This window comes from Rhyacophila brunnea, unplaced genomic scaffold (assembly GCF_057557595.1).
Source record: "Rhyacophila brunnea isolate RB1 unplaced genomic scaffold, BYU_Rbru_1.0 scaffold_17, whole genome shotgun sequence".
In the NCBI taxonomy this organism is placed as follows: domain Eukaryota; kingdom Metazoa; phylum Arthropoda; class Insecta; order Trichoptera; family Rhyacophilidae; genus Rhyacophila; species Rhyacophila brunnea.
The window spans coordinates 733,583-746,140 of NW_028232827.1; the positions used below are offsets into that span (position 1 = coordinate 733,583).

The window sequence follows — 12,558 nt, forward strand, 5'->3', positions numbered from 1 at the left end:
AAATCACATTACATACATCATCATGTTCGATCCTAATAGAATCATATAGACCCCCACGGAGTGGAGGTTGTTTTTTTTTTTTTTTTTTTTTTTTTTAAATATATCTATATATATATTCTTTTTTAAACTAAATAATCGGCCATGTGCCCCAGTGACAGTAGAAAAACAATCATACACATTCAGGCTTTGAGAAAATCGCAAAAAAATATTGTGACCTCACGGGGTATCGAGTCCGGAGCCCCCGGATGAAAGTCCAGCGCCTTACGTACTGGAGTACAAGGGCCGCTAATAACAGGTATTTATGGTTACGAGAAATGGATATTAGCCACCCACAGAATAGATTAGTACCTAAATAGAATTCCGATAGTCTATATCCCAATACACTACATTTTGATGCAGGGTTTTGAATGTGTAAGTGTCATACGAAGATGAACCACGCATTATACACGTGCAATAGTGTGTGTTGCAACCTTCAAATACACCTATCTTTAATGAGCGTCATTACATAAACTGAGAGCAGTTGTCAGTACATATACGACGTATGACGTATTTTTGACACGTGCTTAAGATTATCCCGTATTCTTCCACACTCGAGATCAGTTGCCTGCTTCTCCACAATTGTTAGGTATTTCAGTTCCCATTATTTCTGAGTTCCCTGTAGCCACCTGCTCAACCTATTAAGTCCATACTTTGTGTTCAAATACACATTGAAAAACCATATTAATTTGCCAGACATAAGATTCAAACTCGAGAACCACAGCATTATAAATCGACACTCGGCCATCGTGGGTACACGCCATATTAAGTTAATACGTAACTGAAAAAAAGTTATACTTAAATAAAAAACTTTTATGATTTTTTTACGTAGTGGATACCATTTTATTATTTTATGGTTGTGTTTATCATCAAATAATATTAGTCCAATACGTACGAATATAAAAAAAAAACATTATTTTTTCAAGTTGGTCAAATATAAACTTACAAATGAAAAAACTTATGTAAATTCGTTACATAATAGATCCCATTTTATTAATTTTATGATGGTGTTTATCACCAAAACTTAGTTTATTACCTGTATCATATTATATTATATTATCGCAAATAAATACTTTTTTAATAATGTATCATCATCATCATCATCAGCCTGAATCTATCCATTATTGGAGGCCTCTCCAAGCTGATTCCACTTCTCTCGGTACTGTGAGTTGTGTTGCCACGTACTACCGCAGAACTTAACCAATCCATCGATCCAGCGGCGTCTAGGTCTACTTTGCGGACGTTTTGTTCCTCTCGGGTACCACTAGATTTATCCAGCGATTGTCTCTTCTTCGAGTTATGTGTCCAGCACAGGTTTTTAGCGAACTCTATTACATCGCAAACCCTTCTGTTTTCTTATCCAATTATTCCGCTTTTTTCGCGTTATGCCCAGCATGTACCTCTCCATATCACGCTCTAAGTTTCTGGATCTCTCTTACTTAAAGTTCATGTTTCACACGCATATGTGATTATATGAAGCACACATTAGTAGAACACTGCGCTTTAGGCACAGTGGGAGGTGATTTTTGAAGACATTATTCATAATTATTCATTCTTTTTGGCCGCCTGGATAATATAATATACATTATATATTTTTTATTTAAGAAAATATCGATTTTAAATGAAATGCTTATACATAGGTTGCCGTTTATATTTCGGGAATTGGCAACAATGGTGTTGCTAGGTGAAATTTGACTTCTGTATTTTGAAGTTTGACATTTTTCACAGCAAAAATACTTAGAACGTTTTAACAAACAGACGCTTTTTATTTTTTTTTAATTCATTTGAAAAATTTATCTCGGCCAAAAATGGAATTAACTCGTGAAAATTTTCCTGCGATTATTTTTCACAACTTTCGACATGGATTATCGTGGGAACAGTGCATTGCTGAACTTAGTGATTTATAAGGTGATGAAGCACCATCAAAACCTACGGTATATCGCTGGTTCAGCGAATTTTATCGTGGTCGTCGTTTGCTCACAGACGAGCCGCGTGAAGGTCGTCGAAAATCGGTTGTTTCTCCAGAAAACATCGATACTGTGCGTGAACTGACAATGCAAGATCGTCATGTGACATACTGTAAGATTGACGCATCTCTGAGCATTAGTAACACCAGCGTGTATACGGTCTTGCATGAACATTTAGACGTGAAGAAGCTATGTTCGCGATCGATCCCGCATAATTTGACAATCGCACAAAAAAGGCGCGTGTCGATTACTGCAATGAAATGCTCAAAAAAATACGATCGAGGTGCTTCAAAAAGCGTTTATAAGATTGTTACAGATGACGAATTTTGGATCTATACGTATGAGCCCGAAAGTAAACAGCAGTCGACCGTATGGGTCTTCCAAAATGAGCTTAAACCAACAAAAGTTGCTCGCGCTCAAACACTTCGAAGCAAATGGTCGCCTGTTTTTTCGGTAAAACCGACCATGTCGAAACTGTGCCTTTAGAAAATCGTAGAACAGTCAATTTTGCATGGTACAGAACCATTTTTTTTTGCCAGAAGTTTTTGGTGAAATAAGGAAAAGCAACCATCGGTATCAAATCATCCTTCATCAAGACAATGCGAACTCTCACACATCGTCTCAAAGAAGCGCCTATTTGAGCACTCAAAACATCAAATGGATGAGTCATCCGCCGTACAGCTCCGACTTGGCACCAAATGATTTCTTTTCATTCCAGACAGCCAAAGATAAATTGCGTGGTCAACGATTTTCTACACCAGAAGAGGCGGTTGATGCATTCAAAAACCATGTTTTGGAGTTACCTTCTGCAAAGTGGCTAAAATGCTTTTCAGATTGGTTCAAACGCATGGAAAAGTGTATAAATTATCGTGGAGAATATTTTGAAAAACAATAAGACTGTTTTCATTGATAAAACAATCGTTTTTGTTTGTTGTTATATAAACGGCTACCCTCGTAATTTGACACAAATTTTTTTTTTATGAAGAACAGAAATCGAACTCTGAAACCGAGGTTCCGATTTTGGATTTCTTGGAATGGCATTGATTAGGGATATTGGTATATACTGCCCTGCTAAGTAAAAACACAGTGTTTTTGATTTTAGCGAAAAGAGAACCAAAGTTTTAAATTATCTTATCTCTTATATTATGTAAAGTTGTTGGATTTTTTTGACAAAATCTCTAAATATACATTGTCAGAGTAACTGTTGAGAGTAAATGTTGTTTAAAACTTGGGTTCTCAATTCAAACAAAATAAAAAAACATTGTCTTTGTCATTGTCATTGTCAAATTGTCAAAAACCCGGTGTGGGTCTTGGCCTCCTCCAACAGCTCCCTCCACCTGTCCCTATCCAGTGTGGCCACTTTCCAATTCGGTATTCCCAGAATACTGCAGTTACTGGCAGCTCCATCCAACCAGCGAATCTTTGGCCTGCCTCTTCTTCTACGCCCTATTGGATTGCTGGACATCACTCTCTTTACCGGTTCATTGTCATTCATACGGTGCACATGACCTAACCATCGCACTCTCCCAATCTCAATTGATTGAACTGCGCTGCAATCTTTGTACAGCCCGTAGAGCTCAGCATTATATCTTCTCCTCCAACTGGTGCCGTCCCTGATCGGTCCATATATGCGGCGGAGAATTTTTCTTTCAAAAATGTTCAGGACTCGTTCATTTCGCAGACTTAATATCCAAGTTTCCGATGCGCAGGTGAGAACTGGCTTTACAAGTGTCTTGTAAAGAGTACTTTTAATTCGGCGAGATAGTATGCGGGACTTAAAATGTCTTAACAGGCCAAAGTAGCATTTATTCGCAGACAAGATTCTCTTGTTGATTTCTTCTGTAATATCATTATGTCGAGTTACAAGAGAACTAAGGTATATCAAACTGTCGACCGTATCAAACTTGTATGCACCAATATTTAACTTTGGTGCGCCTTCTCGTGATGTGACATAGACAGGCATATTGTATTTAGTCTTTTTACTAAGCAGAGCAATATATACCTATATACCTAATCAGTGTAATTCCAACAAATCAAAAATCGGAACCTCAGTTTGATTTCAGTCCAAACAACCCTCAAAAAACCCTTCTTAGCAGGGCTGTATAATAATCCGCAAAAATGACAGCACGAAAAAAGAGAACCCGAGTGATGGGAAAATTTATGTTATTATTATCTTTTAAATAACTCACTTGTTTTAAAGTATGACTAAACCAACCGAATCAAAAAACCTAGTTTATTAACAACACTAATATTAAAAGAATTACCTACTACATACTGTAATATATTTTTTAATATTGTAATGTGGTTAGTTATGTTTTCCTGTTGAATGTGCGAAACTGCACCGGTTCGGCTCCTATAAAATACAGCACACTAGCAGAATCTTGTCATTCAAGAATCGTGAGCGTAAATAGCAAAACATTAGTACGAGAAAACCGGTTATAAGAATATTGTATAGTTATATTATCAAGTTAATTAAGTGCGCGTATTAAACAGTGCGATTCTGTCAATCAAAACCATATTGCTTCAAAGTCATTGCAAGTGAAAAATAATCGAGAAAATGCATCCGGCTACCGTATTAAGTCAGCTATGTTTAATAGTAACTGTGTGTTTTATTGGATTTTCAAATGCATATACCAGAGGCGGCAGAGGTATGTCTTACAGACCTACATAATAATTTAATTAATATTCATAATTAATAATCAATAACTTACGAATAGGCAAAACGTGTGAAGAATCATTTGCCCTCGTAAACGAGTCTACTCATAGACAGCTGCGGTCTGCACCCGAGAATTTCTTTTATTTATCACTTAGTAAATTACACCATTATTTCACATCTAACCTAACTTAACTCAACCATATTTTACAATGTTTTTCTTAGCTCGTATTCTCATTTGTCCGGTGGTTTTTTGTCCGGTACAAATCTTGCAATCGATTTTTAACTAACTTCCCGACTAGCTAGACATTTGAAACTTTTAGAATATATCAGAACACGATGCCAATGCATTCTTTTAATACTTTTAGCCATCTTTAAGTAGAATTGAATTCATTTTCAGTTAATTCTGTTTTGTATGAAAAGTTATTTCGGAAGAAATTCGTAATCCAATCCACTATTATTGGTTGCTAGGGGTCTGGGGTCCTAGCAACTAAATTATTAATATATACGTGCGTTACTATAGAAATCAATATGAAATAAAATGACATTTCAAGTATAAATTTTTTTGATCGTTTAAGCTAGTCAAGTCAAGTTTATATGATTCAACAGAAAATTTAAAAACGTTATATTATATAAAAAGTTCTTTTTATCTTGTAAATATTTAAATTTAATAATAAATTAGATTCGCACCAGTGAGTCGCGATCTAGTAGGAATTTAGATTTTATATTCTAATCTGCATTGTTATCCCACTTCGCGGTTTCACTCCAGATTGTGTTTAAACTAGACGCCAAAAAACATAAGCAGTTTTAAACATTTCTGAATATTAACCAAAATGAAAATTCAATTATTTTTATTAATCGATTTAAAATATTATAACAAATTACATTTTTTTCTTTCTATAAAATGCACAAATACGCCCGTGAGCACCTGCTCCCTGGGGAACAGAATTGAGAATCTCTGACTTACAGTATTGACAACGATTATAACTTTACATATATGGCCAAATGTTAATTTGTATTACTCATTCTTGATAAATCCTACCACCGATTCGATCACAGTGAAACACGTGTAGTAAAATATCTTTATTTATTATGTTTTGAAAACTTATTAAAAATGTAATCTTTGCAATGTTAGCCTATTTTACCAATTCCGTTGCAGGCGATCGCTTAAATATTGCAACATACAAGCAAAATGCATTAACTACATTATAAAGCTGAATAAAAAAAAGAATAAAAAATGTCATTTTGACATTTCATATTGATTTCCATGGTTACGCACGTATATATTAATAATTTAGTTGCTAGGACCCCCTTAGCAACCAACAATAATAACTTTCCATACAAAACAGAATTAACTGAAAATGAATCCAATTCTGCTTAAAAATGGATAAAGGTATTAAAAGAATGCAATGTCGTCGTGTTCTGATATATTCTAAAAGTTTCAAATGTCTAGCTAGTCGGGAAGTTAGTTAAAAATCTTCAATCGTCCAATACAAATCTTGGACAAACAAGAAAAAATCTGTACCGGACAAACAAGAATACGAGCTAATAAAAACGTGGTAAAATACGTGTTGTTCGTGATGCATTGTAGATAGTGATGTTCCAATTTTATTAGATTCGATAAGAACACTAATTTGATATTGAGTGGAATGAAATATCTGATAATAATGCTCTCGCTATTCATATTACGAGAATTTTATACAAATTATACAATATTATGATTGTATTTCTAATTTTCTTACCTACCTTTTTTCTTCTGTTTTTCCCTTGTATTCCCGTGTTGTTACGTGTCTTTAAGTGTTTGATTTTGACATTTTTGACACAAGTTCGATATCAATACTTACCTACTATACGGTAATCTATTTCCAATATACCATATCACAGTAATCAAAAATACGACCAACTGAATACGTACGACTTTTGGACACGTCTTTTAATATCTCCTACAATCAATTGTGTAGGCATGTATAACGTGGTTTTGGGTATTAGAAAGTATATATTGTAATCACTGCATTATTGAGATGCTACGTTTTCATTTCGATATATTATGAATAGAGTGTATTGAAATATTTAACCTTTTCTGAGAATTTTACACACTAATTTTTTTCCGAGAAATCTTTCATGTTAATTAATGCTGTTGAATCGGAAAGGCTGTCGACTATGAAATCAATCAGTAGAATTTAATATAATTATTTGTATTATCATTTTGTATATTGTAAGCATGTACCCCACATCCTGACGTGGGCCGCCAAGCCAGGATCGTTGGCGCCCCCCCCCCCCCACCATTCACTTATCGCTTGGGTTAAAGCTAGTGTAATGCTCTACAGAAGTGTTTTCCAAATGGTGTTCCAAGTAAAATTAAGAGTATTCAGTGGATTTTTAAATTCACTAGAATTATGGAGTTGTCGAATATCGACACACAATAATCAAAGATTGCATCACACAGCCACGTATTTTAAAATGTTAATACTCATTACGTAAATTAGCGCCGCATGCGACGATTTATCATTAAAGCAAATTTGCGATGTGTATTTCTTTCACTTATCTGGTTGACCCGCCTCGCTGAGTTCGTCCAGAGCCCTGTCAGCTCCTCTTTGTGGGGGGAACGATTGAATGTTGTTGAAAAAAATAACTCTACAAATAAACTATCGAGATTAATCATTCCAAATTCGCGATATGTCTTCGACATATCCTGCTACCGTGTCCACTTTAATTATCAAATTTTATATGTGAGCGTATGTTCTATTATTGTTTATGTTAATAACATAGTATTACGCCTCATTTTCATGACGTGACTTTTCTCAGAACTACTGATATTAATTTATTCCAATACGTTTTGTTAGTGCGGAAGAAAATCGACATCTGTCTGACATTGTATTATTTATTTAATTATTTACTATGATACAATAATAAACATAAAATGTAAAAATTTATAATATTTTTTAAATGACATAAAATATCTATATTTTCACAAAATTATAAAATGGCAAAAAGAAAATTTTATAAATGAATTACTAATCAAATATATTGTGATTTTACGGGGAGACATCCTCAGCGTAGGTCAAAATGGAGCTTTTATTCTATTTTCAAAGCATGATCCTGGACATTTATTAAACGTTGTAGATAATCTATTCATATTATTTTGAAGCCTTATTATCCTTTATATTAATTTAAACATTTTATGACTGCATAAAGTATTTTTATAACATAAAATAGTATTCTTTTAAACCTCTCGCTCTAATGTTTTAGAATATAGTCATATTTCAGTACATAACTGTGCAGTGGTATTAAGATTTTTTACATTTTTTAATTTTTAAATGCATTTATAAAGCCATCAGTATAATTTATGTCGACATTATTATAGTGAAATATTTACGATAAAAAAATATATTGATAATCTCTGTGATCCCAAATTTGACAAGAATTAGGCATTTTATTATTCAAAAAATGGGCAAGATTAACACATTTGGAGATAATTCTAATGATATTAATTATAAGCTATGTCTTTGACCATTCAAGTGTGATAAATATCCTACGAATAATGATTGCTTTATAATAATTATTGACCTAAGAGTAAGGTAGTGTTTTTTTGAAATACGCCATTTCTTTTGGAATTCCCCAGTGGTTAAGCTACAACATACGGCCGTAGCCATAAATTGGCAAACTATAATTGAAGTAGGGAGTAAAATGATGTTTACGCGCGTGTTTGAACATGTACCTAACTGAATTTTTTTTTAAACGGTACATGTACACAATAACATAAAATTATACATTTCAATGACTGTATTATGAACTTTGTTTTCACAAGAGCAATAAACATTAATAGTATAATTATTGTGGTGTTACAAAACTCCAGATTCACATCACAATACCAAAATGATATGTGAAGAAAAACTTGACTGGAATGACAGATGGTTCAAAAGATTTTTACTATACTTATTGCAAAATTTCCATCAATTTGTATCATTTTAATAACAGAGGTGTTAATAACATAAGCGTGTTAATGTATTAGGTGCACAGACATAATATCAGGTAGGAATATAAGATATATAAAACATTCGAAACAAAATTCATTTTACCTGTTTGATTTTCGAATCGATTCAAACACCTTTGGCAAGTTATTATCATACTGGTTTATTTTATGTTTCATTTTTCGAAGCAATCATGACGCCAATGACAAAACGAACCTAATATTGTTGAAAATGTATACTAAATCAAAGCTTTATTATAATATACTCTTAATTAAATATACATACCAATTTTTACAAGTTGCCACGTGTAAGTAATTTATTATTAATGAGAATATTTATTATAAGTACCTGACTTTTGACCTTTTTCTAGGAACCGAATGTCAATATTCGAGAAATTAATTTATTTAACAAAACAACAAAAAAAAAAACGAAGTAAATTGATGAATCCTAAACTGTTTTGCCATATATTTACACAATATAAGCAAAGTATTGCAAAGTGTGTTAATTGTTTAGTACATATTACTTAATCCAAGTAAAAAAATCTTTTCTCTTTGTGTATGTTTTTAGATAAAATTTAAAATATATATGCGGGAGGTATTTATGTTTTTATTTATTCACAGATAGTAAAACACAGTACCTATCATTGAATTTTAAAAAACTAACCAATACCATCTGCAATGACTGACAAAGTTTAGTTTGCACTATTTATGTCAACTCTCAACAGACTACCTTCACCCTTCGCCACAGACCTAAAATATAGTAAAAATATAATACATACAATAATTATAAAAAAATTACAACAGAGAACATGGATAAAACCAGGGATTCACAACCATTTCGTGGGTGCAAATTATGTATACTTATTATGTATTTATTTTTAAACCTCAATTTATCCCTATCCTGACCACCTGACATGTGTTTGCGCTTGCCGCTCTAGCATCTCTGTTGACATATTTGTCCAACCATCGGAGTATGTACCTGCTAACCGACCCTCGATTCTTGGAAGAGGTTGTACAGCCACAGGTTGTGCCGAATATGCCATTTTTCTCTGATTAGTATTTTTTGACCATATCCGATCCTAATATGTACCATCATATTATTATAGGCTTTCACAGAGTGGAGGTTTATATCAACAGATTTTCGTTTTTACGAGAAATGGATTATTAGTCACTCTTGCTCAATCTATTAGGTCCATAATCTGACTCAAAATACAAATTGAAAAACAATAATGTGTGCATTTTCCAGACCCTGGATTTGAACCTGGAATTTACGATATTATAAGCTGACGCGCAACAAAAGTTAAATGCAACCAGCAGTGCTGCCGCCTATAGGGATAACCCTGTGGATATATTATAATCTATGCATAGATATGCGCAAGTTCGGTTATCACAACACACTGCTATTTTGTGCTTGATTTTTATTATTTTTTCGAGACGTACCCAAAAATTAGTAATCGAACTTAGAAATAGGGAACCTTTAAATTTAACGTAGATGAGGACGAAGCATATTGCTTTTTTAAAATGAAATATAACAAGTGTATTTGCTTATTGTGCTCGCCATTCCATTTTACCACGTTTTTTTAGCTCGTTCTTGTTTGTATGGTGGTTGTTTATCCATTACAAATCTTGCAATCGATTTTAACTAACTTCCCGATAAGCTAAACATTTGAAACTTTTAGAATATATCAGAACACGATAATGCATTCTTTTAATACTTTTAGCCATCTTTAAGTAGAATTGAATTCATTTTCAGTTAATTCTGTTTTGTATGAAAAGTTATTTCGGAAGAAATCCGTAATCAAATCCACTATTATTGGTTGCTAAGGGAGTGGTCCTAGCAACTAAATTATTAATATATACATGCGTTACTATGGAAATGAAAGTGAAATTTCAGTATTCTATATTTGTTTGCTTGTTGCAAAATAGCAAACAAATGATTTGTTGACAATTGCTTTATTTGTCTTAAATTAGTAACACATAGAATTGTCAAGTTTATAGATTCAACAGAAAATTTAAAAACGTGGTATATAAAAAGTTCTTCTTATCTTGTAATTATTTGTCCTTGATTTTCATTATTTTTTCGAGACGTGACCAAAAATGAGTAACCCCCATTAAAAATAATGAACCTTTAAATTTAGATTCGATGGGGACGAAGCATATTGCTTTTTTAAAATGAAATACTTATAACAAATGTATTTGCTTATTGTGCTCGCCATTCCATTTTTACTATAAATATGCTCCTGATGAAAATAAGGTTGGGATCCCCTGTATTAGACAATTAAAAAATACTTAATTACTAATGACAAGACATAATATGCTATCACGTCATCGGCACGTATGAGGTAATGGATAAGTAATAATTGTATTTATGGGGTAATCAAACCAAAACAAGTCCGTTTAATTTTTTTAAATTTATAGTCGTTTCTCATCACCCGATTTAAATAGTGCGAAAGGACCCCAAAAGTCGATTATCTTCATCTCTTTTCTAGCTACCTGAGATTAGTCATGCGAAATGAGTCACTTAAATGTAGACATGAGTCATTGAGTCAATTATATTTGATGACTCGTTCTGAATGATTATGTCATTTAAGTCACGAAGAACAAAACTATTCCTCACCCTTAGGCATAAAGCCCACGAAAAAAGCGCTCGACGCGCTCACTACAGTGTAGGCCCCCTCCCACCCGCGCATTACCCTTCACCTATGTAATAAGGGGCTCAAGCACCACAAAATAATTATTATTATCAGCGTCTCTCATAACAGTCATAACAAAGCAATAAAAATATTATTAAATTTCTCGAGGCTTGTAATTAAAATCGGACACGCAATAAAATTAAACAATGAGTTCTCTGTTATTAAATAATGTATTCTCGCCCGTCGATCGACGACGCTTCCTGAGCGTGATTTTGCTCGCCGCGTTCAATGAATGGACTGCATTGTATTTTCGTTCATACCTATCGCCGAGAAGCCAAAAAACGATGACTCATGGGGCGGGCGCGCATAATGCGTCGTCAAATCAAGTGGGCGCTGGCGTATTTGATTACGTTGTATTTTCGTTGATTTACGCGCCACTTGTGAAATTTTGCGCGAGAGCCACACTTGCTGCGTTAAGTGGGTTTTACGCCTTACAATTCATTTTATAAGTTCCCACCCTTGGTAGTAATCTGAGCCAAAATTATAGTACTGTACTGTAATAATTATTGTACTGTTGAAACATGGATACGCGCATTTATTCTATGCACAAGACTGCTTTCGGCCGCTACGGCAGCTATCTAGGGTAGGTTTGTATCAAAGTATTAGCACTTATTGTAACTATTACAATAAGTGTTATGTTTTAACAGCACATCTTTTGGCTGTAGTAAATTTTAGAGCGAGATATTTAATTTTGACTGTTTAGACGGCTAACTTATTGTAATTGTTACAATAAGTGTTAATACTTCGATACAAACCTACCCTAGATAGGTGCCATAGCGTTCGAAAGCAGTCTTGTGTATAGAATAGATGCGCTGGAATGGCACGGAGAAGACTAATTTTAATTAATATTATTGTATTAGTATTACACAGTGTTTCTTCGGTACGATTTTTAGAAAATGAATAATTATGTGTTGAGTTTTTATTTTAAGTAACATACTCACCTTTTGAGGCTTTTCATTACAAAAAGCTGAAATTTACAAAACCAAGAAGCCGAAAGTTCATTGACATCAAGCGGTCGAAATATCTTAAATTACGTTTTGTTACTTAGTGTTCTTGTTGGACATACGATACATTCGCTCTCAGGTACAGAAGTATTTTTATGAACATAGGTTATTGACGAAAAATATAAAGAATTATTTATATTATATTAAAAATAATTACAAGATAAAAATATTTTTTTAAAATACCACGTTTTTAAATTTTTCTGTTGAATCATATAAACTTGACAATTCTATGTAT

General features: G+C 33.3%; 1 protein-coding gene across 1 annotated transcript in view; it reads left to right on the top strand.

Annotated features, from left to right (window-relative positions):
* The first annotated feature begins 4,389 nt into the window (after positions 1-4,389).
* The window catches only part of LOC147073522 (serine protease persephone-like), a 41,328-nt gene continuing 33,159 nt past the window's right edge, over positions 4,390-12,558 (top strand). The window contains exon 1 of the mRNA XM_085944242.1: positions 4,390-4,651. Within this exon, the coding sequence (XP_085800368.1) occupies positions 4,561-4,651 (91 nt within the window). The 5' untranslated portion in view covers positions 4,390-4,560. The remainder of the gene's footprint in view (positions 4,652-12,558) is intronic.